At 34.7% G+C, this 20,249-nt stretch overlaps 1 protein-coding gene across 5 annotated transcripts; it reads left to right on the forward strand.

Annotated features, from left to right (window-relative positions):
* The first annotated feature begins 3,544 nt into the window (after nt 1-3,544).
* Nucleotides 3,545-16,973, forward strand: LOC119628645 (uncharacterized). Of its 5 annotated transcripts, none has more exons than XR_009973408.1 (2): nt 3,545-7,086; nt 16,549-16,973. XR_009973408.1 is itself a non-coding variant. In XM_038011773.2 (2 exons), exon 2 carries the CDS (start codon nt 4,287-4,289, stop codon nt 6,819-6,821), a length of 2,535 nt encoding a protein of 844 aa, XP_037867701.1. In that variant the 5' UTR covers nt 3,545-4,101; nt 4,169-4,286; the 3' UTR covers nt 6,822-7,256. The 5 variants fall into 5 exon arrangements, 3 of the variants coding, with proteins under 3 accessions (XP_037867701.1, XP_062525099.1, XP_062525100.1); XR_009973407.1 differs by lacking the exon at nt 16,549-16,973 and adding an exon at nt 7,477-11,091; XM_038011773.2 differs by lacking the exon at nt 16,549-16,973 and having other exon boundaries at nt 3,545-4,101; nt 4,169-7,256.
* The last annotated feature ends 3,276 nt before the right edge of the window (nt 16,974-20,249 follow it).

The raw sequence follows: 20,249 nt of genomic DNA on the forward strand, positions 1-20,249 counted from the left end.
ATAATTCTTCGGTAAGCTAACCTTTCTACTAAATGTCACGAAGTCAAATGAATTTTTTACATTATATTGAAACTTCTCAATCACTGGAGTCAGTATTTCATGTAGGAACCGTGCCAGGCTGTAACTCGGGGAATTAACACAACTGACCACTGGACGCAAACAACAAGTCTCCTTATGTGTTTTCCTCAAACCATAAATCCTGGGTGCAACAGTATACTTTGCTTTCAGATGTTTACCTTGTTGTTCCTCAACAATTTTTGCTACTACTAACTTGTTCACTAAACTGTTTGCAACTTTTTGCCATTTATTTGTAGGATCCTTTTTCAGTAATTTATATGTCACCTTGTCATTCAACATCTTTCTCATTTCAGTGTCATACTCAGTTTTTAACATTATCACTGTTGTGTTCCCTTTATCCGCTCTTGCAACTATTAAGTCCGGTCTCTCTTTTAGAAATTTTCGAGTAATATATAAATTTTTTATTAATACTGTATGATTTAGTCTATCATTTTTTTTTTTTTGTTTTTGTTTTTTTGTAATAGTTAGAAATTACATTAATCGCTTTAGATCTCAAATTATTCTTAACAATATCTTTTCCTTCATCGTTACAATCATCCAACTGTACAGCTTCAATTCCAAATTCTAAATCCTTAATCACAGTTGGTATCACCTTCCACTTTTCTTTTATTTCTATACCAAACTTAGGTTCTAAGTTCAATATCATTTCTACTTCAGTTGGTAGCTGTACATCTGTATAATTGTAAATATGTTTACTCTTGCTTGATAATGTATGACGGTTTATTTTTTGTTTAATTAATATATCAAATTTTTTAATGTTGGTATTTTTTATCTTATTAAAATTATATTCATATCTTTTGTTGATCATTACCACACATCTTCTAAATAACTGTTCTGAGACCAAACCTTTAACTTTATCCTCCATGTCTACTATCCGTTTATTTTGTTGCTCTAATTTCCATAGTGTCACCTTTATCTCCAGACTCAATATCGAACCTTGAAAACCCGTAATCAATCTATCCGACATCTTCTTAAAAGGATGATCCTCAATATTTAATGATAAAATACATTTCATATTATTACTGATATGTTTAGGAATAATATTATTTGTACGGCATTTTAGTAAGAAAATTTTTCTGTTATGTAATGATGCCAATTTAATTATGCTATTCGACCATTCCTTTACTGATCTTACTACTTCATCTCCATGTGCAATTCTCATTACTTGAAAAAAACCCCTCGGTAAATTACTATTATCAATATTGTCGTCCATAATTATTATAAAATATTTTTCGTGTATCTCAGGAATGTGGACAAGATAGGACTATTATAACAAATTACATTATTATTTTAGCAACGTTTCGGTCTTTTATTAGACCTTCATCAGGCATCTGAAAATTACACATAATTGATAACCTACAATACAAAAACAACAATTGTCCAAACTACCATATTTACCATAATATGAATTTAAATAATCTCTATCATACACTGCACAATTGTCTCAGACATCAGAGACTAATACAAATCTACAAAGCCACTAAATTATTTAATTACTATTTTTTGATTCCGGAAACAAAGCCAACACGACACATAAAATTGCTAATTGCGTGACAAAGGTTAGCCCACTATTGAAACTTCAGTACATAGACTATACTTTACAATATTTTATACTAGCGCAAACCTCGCTAAGTATCAAATTCAAATATATCTGAAATGAAGGTTATTTTTTTCTATTAGATTTATACTCTTTTAATATATCATTATATAAAATACTTAAATTGTTAGTGTCTGTTCGTTTGTTCACAGTATCATTAGTTTTTATAAAGATCATTTCACTAACATTACGTTTCCACCAATTCATTTCTTTATCCAAGATTTCTATCTTATCAAACTTAAAATTATGATGTTGGTCAAAGTGGTGGGTTGCTAATGCTGTTTTATTCTCTTTTAATATATTAATATTTTTACAATCATAAATGTGTTGTTTTACTCTATTACTCAAATACTGCCTAGTTTGTCCAACACAGCATAAGTCACACGAACAAGGTATTTTATACACTATTCCAGTTTGTTGTTGTTTATTTACTGGATCTTTTAACTTAGAATAGATTGAATTAACTCTTAAGATGTTATAAAATGCTAATCTTACATGAGTTCCTATAAAAACTCTGTTTAATTTATGTGATAATTCTGCTATATAAGGAAACCGACAATATCTAATGTTATTATTATTTGAGTTGACCAAACTCCTTGGTTTATTATTTAAGTTCTCTTTAAATTTATTTATAACACTGTCTACTAATGGTATTTCATAATTATTATTCAACAATATGTTACGAATCTTACTAAAATTAATTTCATAAAAATCACTACTACTTAACTTTGTCATTCTATCAAGTAAACCTTTTATCATACCTATCTTCTGAGACCGAGGATGATTTGAATTCCAATTTAATAGCCGACCTGAACTAATGGGTTTGACAAACCAATCAGTTATCAATTTATCATTTGATCTTTTGACTAACACATCTAGAAAAGATAAACTATCATCCTTTTCTACTTCCATGGTAAATTGTATATTATTGTCAAAGCTATTAAATAACTCTAAGATATTATTTACTTCCGACTCCGGTATGGCTGCGATAGTATCATCCACGTATAACTTTAAGAAGTGAATTTCAAACGGTAGAATCTTCAATATCTGATCGATGACATAGTTCATAACGATGTTAGCTATGACTGGACTTGCAGGGTTTCCCATACTGCTGCCTTCCGTTTGTGCATAGAACTCTCCTTGATATACAAAGTAACTTGAATCATAACAAAACGTAATGAGGTCAACTAACACACTCTTAGGAATTTTTACTAAATGCTTCATGTTATCCCAAGTTTCCTCAATTACTTTAAGAATCAAGTCACGACGTACATTCGTGAACAATGACACTACATCCAATGAAATCAGTACATAATTCTTCGGTAAGCTAACCTTTCTACTAAATGTCACGAAGTCAAATGAATTTTTTACATTATATTGAAACTTCTCAATCACTGGAGTCAGTATTTCATGTAGGAACCGTGCCAGGCTGTAACTCGGGGAATTAACACAACTGACCACTGGACGCAAACAACAAGTCTCCTTATGTGTTTTCCTCAAACCATAAATCCTGGGTGCAACAGTATACTTTGCTTTCAGATGTTTACCTTGTTGTTCTTCAACAATTTTTGCTACTACTAACTTGTTCACTAAACTGTTTGCAACTTTTTGCCATTTATTTGTAGGATCCTTTTTCAGTAATTTATATGTCACCTTGTCATTCAACATCTTTCTCATTTCAGTGTCATACTCAGTTTTTAACATTATCACTGTTGTGTTCCCTTTATCCGCTCTTGCAACTATTATTTATAACATCTTAAGAGTTAATTCAATCTATTCTAAGTTAAAAGATCCAGTAAATAAACAACAACAAACTGGAATAGTATATAAAATACCTTGTTCGTGTGACTTATGCTGTGTTGGACAAACTAGGCAGTATTTGAGTAATAGAGTAAAACAACACATTTATGATTGTAAAAATATTAATATATTAAAAGAGAATAAAACAGCATTAGCAACCCACCACTTTGACCAACATCATAATTTTAAGTTTGATAAGATAGAAATCTTGGATAAAGAAATGAATTGGTGGAAACGTAATGTTAGTGAAATGATCTTTATAAAAACTAATGATACTGTGAACAAACGAACAGACACTAACAATTTAAGTATTTTATATAATGATATATTAAAAGAGTATAAATCTAATAGAAAAAAATAACCTTCATTTCAGATATATTTGAATTTGATACTTAGCGAGGTTTGCGCTAGTATAAAATATTGTAAAGTATAGTCTATGTACTGAAGTTTCAATAGTGGGCTAACCTTTGTCACGCAATTAGCAATTTTATGTGTCGTGTTGGCTTTGTTTCCGGAATCAAAAAATAGTAATTAAATAATTTAGTGGCTTTGTAGATTTGTATTAGTCTCTGATGTCTGAGACAATTGTGCAGTGTATGATAGAGATTATTTAAATTCATATTATGGTAAATATGGTAGTTTGGACAATTGTTGTTTTTGTATTGTAGGTTATCAATTATGTGTAATTTTCAGATGCCTGATGAAGGTCTAATAAAAGACCGAAACGTTGCTAAAATAATAATGTAATTTGTTATAATAGTCCTATCTTGTCCACATTCCTGAGATACACGAAAAATATTTTATAATAATTATGGACGACAATATTGATAATAGTAATTTACCGAGGGGTTTTTTTCAAGTAATGAGAATTGCACATGGAGATGAAGTAGTAAGATCAGTAAAGGAATGGTCGAATAGCATAATTAAATTGGCATCATTACATAACAGAAAAATTTTCTTACTAAAATGCCGTACAAATAATATTATTCCTAAACATATCAGTAATAATATGAAATGTATTTTATCATTAAATATTGAGGATCATCCTTTTAAGAAGATGTCGGATAGATTGATTACGGGTTTTCAAGGTTCGATATTGAGTCTGGAGATAAAGGTGACACTATGGAAATTAGAGCAACAAAATAAACGGATAGTAGACATGGAGGATAAAGTTAAAGGTTTGGTCTCAGAACAGTTATTTAGAAGATGTGTGGTAATGATCAACAAAAGATATGAATATAATTTTAATAAGATAAAAAATACCAACATTAAAAAATTTGATATATTAATTAAACAAAAAATAAACCGTCATACATTATCAAGCAAGAGTAAACATATTTACAATTATACAGATGTACAGCTACCAACTGAAGTAGAAATGATATTGAACTTAGAACCTAAGTTTGGTATAGAAATAAAAGAAAAGTGGAAGGTGATACCAACTGTGATTAAGGATTTAGAATTTGGAATTGAAGCTGTACAGTTGGATGATTGTAACGATGAAGGAAAAGATATTGTTAAGAATAATTTGAGATCTAAAGCGATTAATGTAATTTCTAACTATTACAAAAAAACAAAAACAAAAAAAAAAAATGATAGACTAAATCATACAGTATTAATAAAAAATTTATATATTACTCGAAAATTTCTAAAAGAGAGACCGGACTTAATAGTTGCAAGAGCGGATAAAGGGAACACAACAGTGATAATGTTAAAAACTGAGTATGACACTGAAATGAGAAAGATGTTGAATGACAAGGTGACATATAAATTACTGAAAAAGGATCCTACAAATAAATGGCAAAAAGTTGCAAACAGTTTAGTGAACAAGTTAGTAGTAGCAAAAATTGTTGAGGAACAACAAGGTAAACATCTGAAAGCAAAGTATACTGTTGCACCCAGGATTTATGGTTTGAGGAAAACACATAAGGAGACTTGTTGTTTGCGTCCAGTGGTCAGTTGTGTTAATTCCCCGAGTTACAGCCTGGCACGGTTCCTACATGAAATACTGACTCCAGTGATTGAGAAGTTTCAATATAATGTAAAAAATTCATTTGACTTCGTGACATTTAGTAGAAAGGTTAGCTTACCGAAGAATTATGTACTGATTTCATTGGATGTAGTGTCATTGTTCACGAATGTACGTCGTGACTTGATTCTTAAAGTAATTGAGGAAACTTGGGATAACATGAAGCATTTAGTAAAAATTCCTAAGAGTGTGTTAGTTGACCTCATTACGTTTTGTTATGATTCAAGTTACTTTGTATATCAAGGAGAGTTCTATGCACAAACGGAAGGCAGCAGTATGGGAAACCCTGCAAGTCCAGTCATAGCTAACATCGTTATGAACTATGTCATCGATCAGATATTGAAGATTCTACCGTTTGAAATTCACTTCTTAAAGTTATACGTGGATGATACTATCGCAGCCATACCGGAGTCGGAAGTAAATAATATCTTAGAGTTATTTAATAGCTTTGACAATAATATACAATTTACCATGGAAGTAGAAAAGGATGATAGTTTATCTTTTCTAGATGTGTTAGTCAAAAGATCAAATGATAAATTGATAACTGATTGGTTTGTCAAACCCATTAGTTCAGGTCGGCTATTAAATTGGAATTCAAATCATCCTCGGTCTCAGAAGATAGGTATGATAAAAGGTTTACTTGATAGAATGACAAAGTTAAGTAGTAGTGATTTTTATGAAATTAATTTTAGTAAGATTCGTAACATATTGTTGAATAATAATTATGAAATACCATTAGTAGACAGTGTTATAAATAAATTTAAAGAGAACTTAAATAATAAACCAAGGAGTTTGGTCAACTCAAATAATAATAACATTAGATATTGTCGGTTTCCTTATATAGCAGAATTATCACATAAATTAAACAGAGTTTTTATAGGAACTCATGTAAGATTAGCATTTTATAACATCTTAAGAGTTAATTCAATCTATTCTAAGTTAAAAGATCCAGTAAATAAACAACAACAAACTGGAATAGTGTATAAAATACCTTGTTCGTGTGACTTATGCTGTGTTGGACAAACTAGGCAGTATTTGAGTAATAGAGTAAAACAACACATTTATGATTGTAAAAATATTAATATATTAAAAGAGAATAAAACAGCATTAGCAACCCACCACTTTGACCAACATCATAATTTTAAGTTTGATAAGATAGAAATCTTGGATAAAGAAATGAATTGGTGGAAACGTAATGTTAGTGAAATGATCTTTATAAAAACTAATGATACTGTGAACAAACGAACAGACACTAACAATTTAAGTATTTTATATAATGATATATTAAAAGAGTATAAATCTAATAGAAAAAAATAACCTTCATTTCAGATATATTTGAATTTGATACTTAGCGAGGTTTGCGCTAGTATAAAATATTGTAAAGTATAGTCTATGTACTGAAGTTTCAATAGTGGGCTAACCTTTGTCACGCAATTAGCAATTTTATGTGTCGTGTTGGCTTTGTTTCCGGAATCAAAAAATAGTAATTAAATAATTTAGTGGCTTTGTAGATTTGTATTAGTCTCTGATGTCTGAGACAATTGTGCAGTGTATGATAGAGATTATTTAAATTCATATTATGGTAAATATGGTAGTTTGGACAATTGTTGTTTTTGTATTGTAGGTTATCAATTATGTGTAATTTTCAGATGCCTGATGAAGGTCTAATAAAAGACCGAAACGTTGCTAAAATAATAATGTAATTTGTTATAATAGTCCTATCTTGTCCACATTCCTGAGATACACGAAAAATATGTTAGATAGTATATTTACTGTTAGGCACTGGGGTTCGAGATAAATAAAAATTCCACCAAAGTACAAATTAAAACTCTATTTAACACTTAGAACACCTTAGGAACACTTTAAAATTCGTAATTCACTTCTTCCGCTTCGCTTCAGGTGATCCGTTCGCTGGTTCGCTTCGCTTAGATACGATTACTAACTGTCTTCGTTTTTTTGTTTATGATTGAAGGATTACTGGCGGCCCGGAGGCCTTTCCAGTTTCACCAGGACAGGTGGGCGAGCAAAGGCTCAGCCAGGAGGGGTGGGAATTGCTAACAGCTACCCGAGCGCCTCCGAAGGAGACTAAACAGCTCAAGAGCAGCTGCTTCGCGAATGAATCTACTACCGGATCGGAATCGCGACCCGCTAAGAAGATCCGGCGACAAACTCAGCGCGCTGATTCATGGGTTAGGTTGCACGGCGAACTCTTTGTCGAGTTCGACGAGTACGGTTACCGAGGTCCTTAAGCCTGCTCCTAGTGTTAGAGCTGAAGGCGTCTAATGCAAAGGTTATTGGATCTGATGGAAACGGTCTTCGTGTCAACTCTGCAAAGCTTTTATAGTCGATACAACATCTCTATTATACAATTATCGAGAACATTCCCGGCAAGACCAGTGTTTTAGATATGTGTTTCCGCTATTTGATAATAGATGACGTTACACTTCTCGAGCATTCTCGATTTTACTAGTTCTTTTTATATTCGTTTCCTTTATTCGACGAGAGATGGCGTTACTCTTACCGGCGTAACATCACTATTGACTTTGAGACAGCTCTACAAATTCTATCTTGCCACCGTCGGGTCACATTCTTGAAATACAAACATATGCAAACAAAGTTTTCAGGTAACTACCCGACGTACTCGCTCTTGCTATCCTCGTGAGAGCTAACTAGATCCTTTCACTCTGGCGAATAACAAGACCGTTTGTGTGATATCAGGACAGGTACACACTCGCGCTCGGCTTGCCTTGAAAAATCTCGACGAGAGTGTACAGCTGGGTTAAAACTAAATCGTGGTACTCCAATATTGGAATGCAATAATTTCCTTTAGTATTAGCTTACAAAGTAAGTGCATTTCTGACCGCTAGCGTGAGCATTCTTTGGGTTAGTTTCTTTTGTTTTCGTTACTTACAAAGTCGAGCACACGACCTTCCTAATGGTAAACAGTTACTGTCGCTCGTGACCTCAACAATGTTAGGGGAAGCCAAGGGGCAGTCTACGGCTGGGGATTCTCAAAATCTCAAAACTTAACGGTCAATCACTTATCCGATCTTGGCGTGGTGCTGCTTTGTTTTAGATTACGTTCCATTGAAAAGAAATGCGAGAAAACTTATTAATAATGTAAAATACAGTAAAAAGAGTAATATTTATGCAAAGCTCCGCTCGGCAGTAATAGCTGGTTCATTTTTCGTTGCCGATTGTCTTATTGCTAGTGATTTTCTTTAGAGGCCCTCATTAGAGGCATTAGAGGCCTGTCTGAACGAAGCTTCTCTTGTTTTGCGCGGGCGAGGAAATATAATTTAGCCGAGTTTTATTTTATGAAAGGATTTGGAAATTGAATCTTACGAAAAACCATTTAAAAAATAACATACATTTTGTTAACAATAATAGACTTTTGGTCTCAATTTTCAAACTGCAGCTTTTATTTCCCTTGCAGACTAGCACATGGCCGAACTGAGGATGAGTGGTTGTCGTCTCTTATGGACATCAGCAATGCAAACTAAAATCTGCTGCTCTGTCCTGTGTATTTGGTGACACCAGTGGCACTGGCCCTTAAAAAGTCTGCGACCTTGATTTTTGCTTGTGTCATTCTATTATCGTGAAAGACGTTCCTGAAGATATGCTAGATGCGGAAAGATTTGAAATGATTAGTTTTATTAAAATAGAAAATGTCGCGTAACTTCAACGGCCTAGTGATCATTGAATATCAACAGGCAGGTCACGAATTCCATCCGGTGGTAAATTCTGCGAAGTACACAGCTCTTGCTAGGGTTAGTGTTAGCTAATCCTCTCGGCTTGAGCGCGTGAGCTTGCCTACCCATCCGGACGTTGCTGGAATAGCCTCTAGACTACCAACGAATAGGTAGGGAGGCAGCCCTATTGAAAACGGCTTGAATAATCTTAAGAGAACTACCTATACTGAGATTTTATAACATGTATCTCAAGGTGGGTGGCACATTTACGTTGTAGATGTCTATGGGCTCCGGTAATCACTTAACACCAGGTGAGCTGTGAGCTCGTCTACCCATCTCAGCAATAAAAAAAAGTAGTTCTTTTTTTTCTCCACCTTATCCCACTAGGTGGGGTCGGCACAGCTAATTTTTCTCTTCCATTCTCCTCTATCAGCCGTCATCTCAACACTCACTCCTCTCTCTCTCTCATATCATCATTCACACACTCCATCCATGTCTTCTTCGGTCGACCTCTTCCCTCTACCTTGCACTACCATTTTCATACATCTCCTAGTCACGTGCACCTCTCTACGCATCACATGTCCATACCACGCTAACCATCCGCTCTTTAATTTGTTGCTTAAGAAAACATGTACAATGTTCCAAATAATGAAACAATACGTTGGTAACGTTTCTAGAAACATCCCTTGTCAAATGAGCGGATAAGCAGAAAGCACCGTAACTGCGGCATTAAGATAAAGTGTACGAAGTTTTTAACGTCTCGAACTAATGAACTGAGAGTAACCGGACTTTATATTATCAATGAAACGACTTTGTCATTTGACGACCTGAAAATTTAATGAAAAGCCTTTGAAATTTATTTCGGAAAAGTGTTACTCTGAAAATATTGGTTTATGAAATCATTTAATAATATATAAGTATTTAGACTGATATTTTTAGTTCTTGAGCCGACTTCGGAAACTTCATTATGTGAGACTGGCGTGCATACGTATATAAGTTTTTAAATATACTAATGGTCCCCGCAGTAGTCGAAATTTGACTATGGTTAATTGAAATTTAAGTTTAAACATTATTATGCTTCTATTGTCAAACACTATTATACTTCTATAATAATACAGATATTAATATATTCTATATAATACAGATTTCGCGAAAACTACACTGTAGACAAATAATATTAAAGATAAAAAAATTTAATAATTCTCAAATTGACCACAGATTTTAAACGATAACAAAAGTTTCACAATTGACAATATACAAAGAGTATATTTATACGTTAAACGGACCGGCCGCACTGGAGATCCCTTGGAGGGGCCTATGCACGGATGCACGGACCTAGATATATAAGGTACCTTATTTATCTATTCCGTGGGCCTATGTTCAGCAGTGGACAATGGACAGGCTGAGATGATGATATTTATACGTATGTGTTGTGTCAAATACATCGTAGTGTGTGTAATGTTTTCTTAATCAATAATTAATTAATTAAGGTATTTTTTATGCATAATTTAGAAAATATATTAGCATTCTGCACTTCTTCTCTATGTTCTCAATAAGTGTGGAAAATTTCATTCTCCTCCGTCTGCGCAATTTTTGTAAAAAGGGGTACAAAGTTTTGGCTTCACGTATTAATATATAGATAAATATATTGAATATGTTTAGAGATTTTAATAGACAGTCTGTATTAACATTGTACTTCACCGCTACTCATCAACGGTTGTTTGAACAAGAATCAACGGTTGTTTGAACAAGATCGCTATCTCTATCAATTGTCTCCCTACTCAATGGCTTGCTAGCCTATGCTCCGGAAGTGGATATATTCCATGATGGTTTGCAGCGGTTTATAGTTGTTGCTAGAAATTACTTAATAAATAATAAATAAAATAAAATAAAAAGCCTTTTATTTCTTGCATTTTAAAAAAAGTGACATTATAAAATTATAAAAATTGTTGATAATACATTAATAATAATAATAGATACTAATTATGATAGAATTCTTAATAAATTGTGTATAATATTTGTCGGATCAACATAAAAGATATAAAAAAGGTTATATTAATCTAGCATGCAGGCATGCAAGAACCCCTCTTACGTGAGGGTGAAGGCCTCCTCCAGACTTTTCCATTTGTCTTTATTTTTGGCAATTGTCTTCCAGTTTTTACCAGCGATTTTTATTATATCGTTGTCCCAACGCGTTACCGGTCTTCCTTTCCTTCTAATACCTGCAGGCCCCCGCCATAGCGTGAGTCTACAGGTCCAGCGGTCATCGCTCATCCTGGCTACATGGCCTGCCCAGCGCCACTTTAACTTTTGTGAGAAATCTAGTGCATCTATAACTTAAGTCTTTTCCCGTATGACATTATGTGGGATTTTTTGTATTTTTCTCACATTCGTAATGCTTCTCTCCATACTTCGTTGACAAGACCTGATTTTGTTCTTTACGCGTAGCGTGTATTTCCACGTTTGGCAGCCGTAGGTAATAGAGGGGAGCAGGCATGTGTCCATTAGTTTATTTTTTAAGTTAAGTCTTTTAGACTCCAGAAATTACTTAAGCTATTATTATTGGAATGAAGTTCCTTATCGCGCGTTGTGAAAGGGGGCTAGACGGAAAAAATTCTTACGAAAAGTTGTCACGACACTTTTTAGATCCGTCATTCTGACCAATCAACGTGTAGGCGCTTATCGCGTGACATTGCTCGTATCCGATTGGTCCGCGTAATGAGTAGTTTCTCGAGATAGCGTTTCAACAATAGTAATTTAGTTCATAGTATTGTTTTTTTCTTCTTCATAATGCCGTCATTTATTATTATAACTTTAAAAAAAAATTACAATTCCTTCACTAATTAATCGAAAGGAACTTCGTTCCATCCGGGTGTCCCGTGACACCTCTGAAGTTTTTATTATTATCTTACAAATGTTTTGGTTATACTGTTAACTTGTAAGAAGACTAACTATAAATAAATAAATAAGATCTCACTGTTAAAAACATAGAATTAGATTTTAAAATTAAAAATTTTACTACTATTTTTATTTCTATAAAATATTATTTTTTCTACCAATCTCATCTTGTATATACCTGTAAATAAATAAAGATATAAAAAACACTAAATGAAATAAGAAAAAATTTGGTTTTGTTTTTTTATAGGTACGATCATCTTTCCGGTACTTCGAAAGTGTGATATTTAGGTAGATAAAGCCGTCAAAATGTCTTTCTTACTCACAAAAAATCAGACGAACAAGATGATTTCTAGTCAAACCGATTTTTACCGTGGAAGACCGAACGTGTTGACAAACACCCTGTAAAATTCATCACAGAGATCGAAATCTCAATTAAAAAAGGCATCCTACACTCTAACCCATACGTTTAATGTCATGTGGCAAAATGTACTCTCAGACATAGCCCACTGAGCTTCTCACCGGATCTTCTCAGTGGGCCGCGTTTCCGATCCTGTGGTAGATTCTGCAAAGCAATGCTCTCGCTGCGGCTAGTGTAAGCTACGTCACCAGGCTACGTCACCCTTGAGCTCACCTACTCGTCCAGTGAATCTAGCATGACCCCTTGAGGTCGCCAGAATAGGTAGAAAAAAAAGGCAAATCGCCCACCCACTAGTTGTTAAAACGTCCAACCAATGGAATCTAAATAATGTATAATGTATTTTTAAGTTAGCCCTACAAAGTCGAATATCAATTATCTAAACTTTTCATTATGAACCTTGCAAACTGTAATTGGTTTTTATTATTACAAAGAAATCTAATAATAAAGTTTTGTCTAGCATTCAATTGATTTATAGATATAAATTTTCATTCGAATATAATTTTCATTGGATTTCCTTTATTATATTATAGATGCAATTTTTTTAACGAAACATAAATTTGATAGGAAGGCTTCCGTTTTCCTATTTTCTCAAAGGTCTTCAAGGGTCCATTGACGTTTTGGAGTTTAACCCTTGAGAATCGATTATACTTATAAGCCCCGCTACGAGAAATTAATGAGCAGTACAATTATTAAGCCTTAACAAAAATGTTATTTCTTTTTTGACTTCCCTCCACCGTAAATTCTAGAATATAACACAAATTTCAACTAGACACCTGTTTCTGAGAAAAACGATCTTGATTCACAATTAAATTATATATAAGAATTCCCTCTCTTTTCGCTTAAAGACCGGAACCCCAAGAATTAAAATGATATACTGGCTACTGATATACTGGAGACTGGCGGTAGGACCTCTTGTGAGTCCGCGCGGGTAGGTACCACCACCCTGCCTATTTCTGCCGTGAAGCAGTAATGCGTTTCGGTTTGAAGGGTGGGGCAGCCGTTGTAACTATACTTGAGACCTTAGAACTGATATCTCAAGGTGGGTGGCGCATTTACGTTGTAGATGTCTATGAGCTCTAGTAACCACTTAACACCAGGTGGGCTGTGAGCTCGTCCACAAATCTAAGCAATAAAAAAAATAAAATATAAGTACTTCACTGTAGAATTAGGCTGTAGTGGATGGTGGGAGCATATCGTGCGTCCACAGAAGGTACTTAAGTCAAGATTCGGTTAGAAGATGTTCAGGGTCATAGAATAAGTAAGGTTATAGGGGCTACGAACAGACGACAGAAAAGTTTTTTTTTTCCTTACCTGTGCTGATAGTCTTGAGAGGTTGTTTCAGCTTCACCCTATCGTGTGTAGGTGAGCTCACGGGGCTCAAGCCGGATTGTTGCTAACACTGACCCTAGCAAGAGCAGAGCTTCGCAGAAACAATCATCGGATCGGCAACACGACCCACTGAGAAGATCCGGCGAGAAACTCAGTGGGCTGTGTCTGTGGGTTAATTTGCTTAAAGACGGTGACCGGTGCTTGTGGTGCCTATAAGCACTGTTAGTGGATCGAGAGGATCCGTAATGATGTGCTTTAAGTATACATGTGTGATATATAGTATATTTTATAGTATATATGTGTGATGATACACATATCTTTTGTCTTGGAAATTGTATTTTCATCAAGATGTTCTGACCTACATTTTTAAGATCACATGGAAATGTGAATCTGCAAGACTTTCACTGTCTGTTCCGCTCGGTTAAGCAAGTTCGTGACCTCGGATTAAAATCTATAAGCCAGATTTCACGAACTACATCCATCCCACTCGCACTTTATAAGAGCGCTTCGCGTGCAAGCAGGATCGATAGCTGAAACGACCCAAGTATCTAATACAGATTCGACCCAAAGCTATCCTAGTCGTTAGTTTTCAGAGCGTGCTTTCATAGCTCGTGTTAGTACTAGAATCTGTTTTTACTGCCCGCTGCGAGAACTACTCATGCAAAATCATGTGCATATTTTTCAATAAAGTACGGCGCTATAAAAACCTTAATTGTTAATTAAAGTTTCATGTATATAGATTCAGTTTTTTAAGTTTTTTAACGACTTTCGACGTCAAGGCGTTTACAGACTTAATTCGTGGTGCATTTCAGATTGTGACCACGAGTTTAGGCTTGATAAATGAGGTATATATATCAGCATCATATATGGCAACATATATCAGCATATATACCTATATATACTTAGTCTGGCCATAAATACTGTTACAAGTAAAAATAAACAAAATATTACATTTGAATTTGGAATCTGTCATTTTTATATGATTGCTCATTGAGTTTTCTCATTTAGGCGCCAATACATTGTACAATATTTTACGATATTAAAATGGAGTGGGGTGATAAAGAGTACCGAATCGCTGTGATTGCATTACACAAAGTAGGTATGGAGCCAAAGGCAATTTTCAAAACTCTCCATACGCTTGGTATTAGTAAAATGTTTGTGTACCGGGCTATTAATAGGTGCAATGAAACTTCCTCTATTTGTGACAGAAAAAAGACCTGGCCGTCCACGTAGTGTTCGTACGAAAAAGGTGGTCAAAGCAGTAAGGGAAAGAATTCGAAGAAATCCTGTCCGAAAGCAAAAGATTTTATCTCGGGAGATGAAAATAGCACCTAGAACCATGTCGCGTATTTTAAAAGATGACTTAGGACTTGCAGCCTATAAGAGACGTACTGGTCATTTCTTAACTGATAATTTAAAAAAGAATAGGGTGGTAAAAGCGAAATAGCTACTGAAGTGGTATGCAAAGGGAGGTCATAGAAAAATTTTGTTTACGGATGAGAATTTTTTTACAATTGAGCAACATTTTAACAAACGAAATGACCGTATTTATGCTCAAAGCTCTAAGGAAGCTTCCCAATTAGCAACGTGGGCACTATCCGACTTCAGTGATGGTTTGGTGGGGTATTAGCTATGAAGGAGTGACTGAGCCATACTTTTGTGAAAAAGGTATCAAAACATCGGTACAAGTGTATCAAGATAACATTTTTGAGAAGGTAATGAAGCCCCTTAACAACACCATGTTCAATAATCAAGAATGCAGCAAGATTCCAGCAAGACTCGGTGCCAGGTCATAAAGCTCGGTCTACGCAGTCTTGGTTGGAAACGAACGTTTCGGACTTCATCAGAGCTGAAGAGTGGCCGTCGTCTAGTTCCGATCTTAATCCACTGGATTATGATTTATGGTCAGTTTTAGAGAGTACGGCTTGCTCTAAACGCGATGATAATTTGGAGTCCCTAAAACAATCCGTACGATTGGCAGTGAAAAATTTTCCCATGGAAAGAGTGCGTGCTTCTATTGATAGCTGGCCTCAACGTTTAAAGGACTGTATTGCAGCCAATGGAGACCACTTCGAATAAGCTTTTTATATTTTATATTTATACTTTAGATTTTTTTATATTTATGTATTAAACTAACACACTGTAAAGGTAATAAATGTTATTTGCCATAGATTTTTTTTGTTTTCCTTTGTAACAGTATTTATGGCCAGACTAAGTAGTTACAACAGCTGCCCCACCCTTCAAACCGAAACGCATTACTGCTTCACGGCAGAAATAGGCGGGGTGGTGGTACCTATCCGCGCGGACTCGCAAGAGGTCCTACCACCAGTAATTACGCAAATTATAATTTTGGTAGGTACCACCACACTGCCTATTTCTGCCGTGAAGCAGTAATGCGTTTCGGTTGAAGGGCAGGGCAGCCGTTGTAACTATACTTGAGACCTTAGAACTTATATCTCAAGGTGGATGGCGCATTTACGTTGTAGATGTCGATGGGCTCTAGTAACCACTTAACACCAGGTGGGCTGTGAGCTCGTTCACCCATCTAAGCAATAAAAAAAAAGTCTTATCCTTTAGGCCACGACGACTTTATTTAACAATGTGCGATTCAACATTAAAAGGTGTTCTTTCCAACAGTTATAATCGCCTCATTAAAACTAAGGGAACGATTCGAGGAATAGAATTACTAAAACTAACAATTTTTCAGGAAATCTGATCATCGAAGCGGAAAAATTCTAGTGACTTTCATTCCGAAACTTCAGCGGAACTCGTGCAGCGTCGCTACTTTTGAGAAAAATTTTGTAAAGCTAACTTCAAGCCATTTCTGAAGTTAAAACGTGGTTTGACGGGTTTATTTTTCTATTTTTCTTACAACTACATTTTTGGAACGAAGTTCCTTATGGGACGTTGTTATGGGAGGGGTACCCTAGCCGGGAAAAAACGTCCGTAACGTAAGATTTTTATTATTTATGTATAGTCTTAGTATGATGGCTATACATTGTCCAATGTATAGTCTACGTGATGACGGCTATTATTATTATTCATATAAATAGCTGTTTCTTTGTATATTATTATTATTATATATTTTTTTATAAATCATTGTGAATAAAATAAAGTTGATAACTTTGTAAAGTAGTTTTTTTTTATCAATATAAAAATCATAATAAAAAATGTATACCTACCTGAATAATTATTTTCTTTATACCTCGAATAGAACTTAAAATTAATATTTTTATAATAAGGAACTTCGTTCCTATCCGGTGACCCACGACACCACACGTATTTTTTTTACACTTTTTAATACGTGTTTATTAGCTTCACAGGTATGTTAGTATGTATGCATATAACGAAATCTTCGAATATGATTTCGACCCCCTTCAAAACGTTGAATTAACTCGAAATTTGACATACTTATCAAAGGTCGATGACAATTTAATATTTTAAGCCGTTATCCTTACTACGATAATTGGGATTAGCCATTTTTTTTGTTTAAGTTAAGAATTAAGAAACATAGTCCAAACAAAAGAGCTCCGTAAAGGTCACGACCCTCAGCACTGAGGAACACGACGCAAGGGGAGGAGGAGGAGTAATTTAAGTAGAGTCAGCTTTTTATGCTAATAGTAAGAATATCAGTAATAGAACAAAATTTTACGATCAAGTCAGAAGCCTTTTAAAATTGTTACCGGATCATGACGTCACTTAAAGTAAATGAGCAAAAGCCAGATGTCCCATTATACATGCACTCTTCACACCCATATTTTAGTTTCGAATCGCTTTTAATTTCAAACTAATATCGATGCTGTTGGCACAGTTGCTTGGTAATAGTACTTATTTGTCGTTAAATAAAATAAAAATTGTTACGCCGGTAACAGTAACGCCATCTATCGCCGAATACTCGAACGAATATCGAAGCATCTAGTAGCATCCGCTAGCAACCGCTCGAGGAGTATAATGTCATCTATTGTCAGATAGCGGAAACAGACAATACTCGACTTTTGTGGAATATTCTCGACGATTCTAGGGATTTAGTCTCGACTATAAAAGCGTCGCAGAGATGGTACGCAGTTAGTAATCCTAACTACTCGAAGCGAAACAGCGAACGGATCACCTGAAGCGAAGCGGAAGAAGCGAATTGAGAATTTTTAAGTGTTTGTGGAGTTTTTACTCGTAATTTGGTAAGATTTTTATTTAACCCTAGCGCGTAACAATATACAATGAAATATAGTAAACAAACATATTGTATACAGAAATCAGATCATCTATTTAAGAAAAACGTAACGAAACATAAAAACGTGCGCACAAATTACGTATGAAGCGAATTTCCTTTTAGCGTCGTTTTAAATTTCATTTTTAGAACAAATTTCTAACGAACTCCGTTTTCAGGAATTGAATCGAGTTCCAAACGAGTTTGTATAATGCGACGTGTTCATCCAAAATATTATTATGGGCTATTTCCCCGGGTAGGCACTAAAAACTCAGAGAGTATGTTTTACGTGTCCATACGTTGTGAATATTCTTTCGAAAAATCTCTTATTTTTATGAGCACTATTCGTTCTATAAATATAAATTTCATCATCGGTCGACACGTGTTGTTGAATAGCTAGTCTGTCAAAAGAAGTCATTTTCGTTCAGGAAAAAAAAAAAACGTTTTCCTCATCATGTATCAACTTAGTAGGTATATTAAAAAAAACATTTCTGAACCTACCCAACTAAGCAATAAAAAAAAAAAATTAAATTTTTATAAACGAAATCTTTCAATCTTCGCAAATCCAACAATCTATTCGTTTTGTAAGCGGAACTAACGCTGAATACCAAAGTCAAAGTTCAGTTGAAGTATATTTCGCTCACGTCTGGAAGAGAATGAGCAACATATGAGCGCATGTTGGCAACACGGTCACGGATATATCCGAAGGCGCAGGTGAAAATATCCTATATTTTTGTACACACACTTCACTGATTCCTGAATAAGACCGCTGCGTCTTGCTGCTAGAATTTAACATGTAATTGAAAGTTAATTTTTTTATTGCTTAAATTTTTTATTTTAATTATAGTTTTTTATTTTAATTTTGAATTTTAATAAATTTTTTTTGTAGCTTAAGTTGGTGGACGAGCTCACAGCTCACCTGGTGTTAAGTGGTTACTGGAGCTCATAGACATCTACAACGTAAATGCGCCATCCACCTTGAGATATAAGTTCTAAGGTCTCAAGTATAGTTACAACGGCTGCTCCACCCTTCAAACCGAAACGCATTACTACTTAACGGCAGAAATAGGCAGGGCGGTGATGCCTACCCGTGCGGACTCACAAGAGGTCCTAACACCAGTAAAATTTTTAAAGAATGATATTTCTTCAGTCTCGATCTATCCTTTCCCCTTGTTTTATTAAAAAAACAAACCTGTTCTGTTAAATGGCGTTCTTGACTAGCTAGATTATTAGTAGATTCAGGCTTGAGGTCGTATTCCCAAATTACAATGAGTTCACAGCATCCCATACTTCAAGGCATAACGAATAACTCGTTCATGATAGAAATAGGACGAAGACATCATTATTCACAATATCTCCGACCTTACCGAATTAACCTAACCCACAGACTACTAGACATAAAGGCCCACTTAGCTCAACATGAAAATAGACTGATTTATTAACTAATGGTGTTATTTATGTCAAGTGTTATTGCGTGATTGAAATTACTGACTTATTATTCTTATAAATTTTTATTGTAGTTATTTATTGATGTGAAGTTAAATAATTGTTTAAGTACAATAATTATGATCATGTACGCAATTATATACAATAATGTATGCCGATATAAAATGTTACATAATCATCTATGTGTATAAATATTTATTTACTTATAATAAGTTAAGTTAACGTCGGAATAATGTCATTATATATCATTATTTTTTAATTTTCTTTCCAATCACTTATCCTGTTATACCATTTTGTGAAGAAGAAATTAGAAGAACTTCATTAGCCGCGTGTCATACCCGATCCTGTGGACCGAATGGTAAACAGTCGACGTCGCCCTAAGCACGTCATTACGGATCCTCCCGATCCATTAATGGTGCTTTTAGGTACCGCAAGCACCGGTCACCACCCACGCCGAACTCATAGACACAGGTTTCTGGCCGGATCTTCTCAGTGGGTCGCGTTTCTGATGCGGTGGTAGATTCTGCGAAGCGCTGCTCTTGCTAGGGCCAGTGTTAGCAATACTTCCGGTTTGAGCTCCGTGAGCTCACCTACACGTTAAGGCGAAGCTGAAATAACCTCTCAAGGCTATCAGCATAAGCGGAAAAAAAGCCGCGTGTTTGTTGTTCATATTGTTTTGTCATGGAAAATTCTCATTCATTTATACATTTTATATAATTTGAACTATAAAGGGATGCATACGGGCAATGGAAGGAAAA

Source organism: Bombyx mori, chromosome 6, assembly GCF_030269925.1.
Source record: "Bombyx mori chromosome 6, ASM3026992v2".
Taxonomy (NCBI): Eukaryota; Metazoa; Arthropoda; class Insecta; order Lepidoptera; family Bombycidae; genus Bombyx; species Bombyx mori.

Coding starts and splice junctions, on each gene's coding strand:
- LOC119628645 (XM_038011773.2), top strand. CDS start 4,287: ATGGACGACAATATTGATAATAGTAATTTACCGAGGGGTTTTTTTCAA.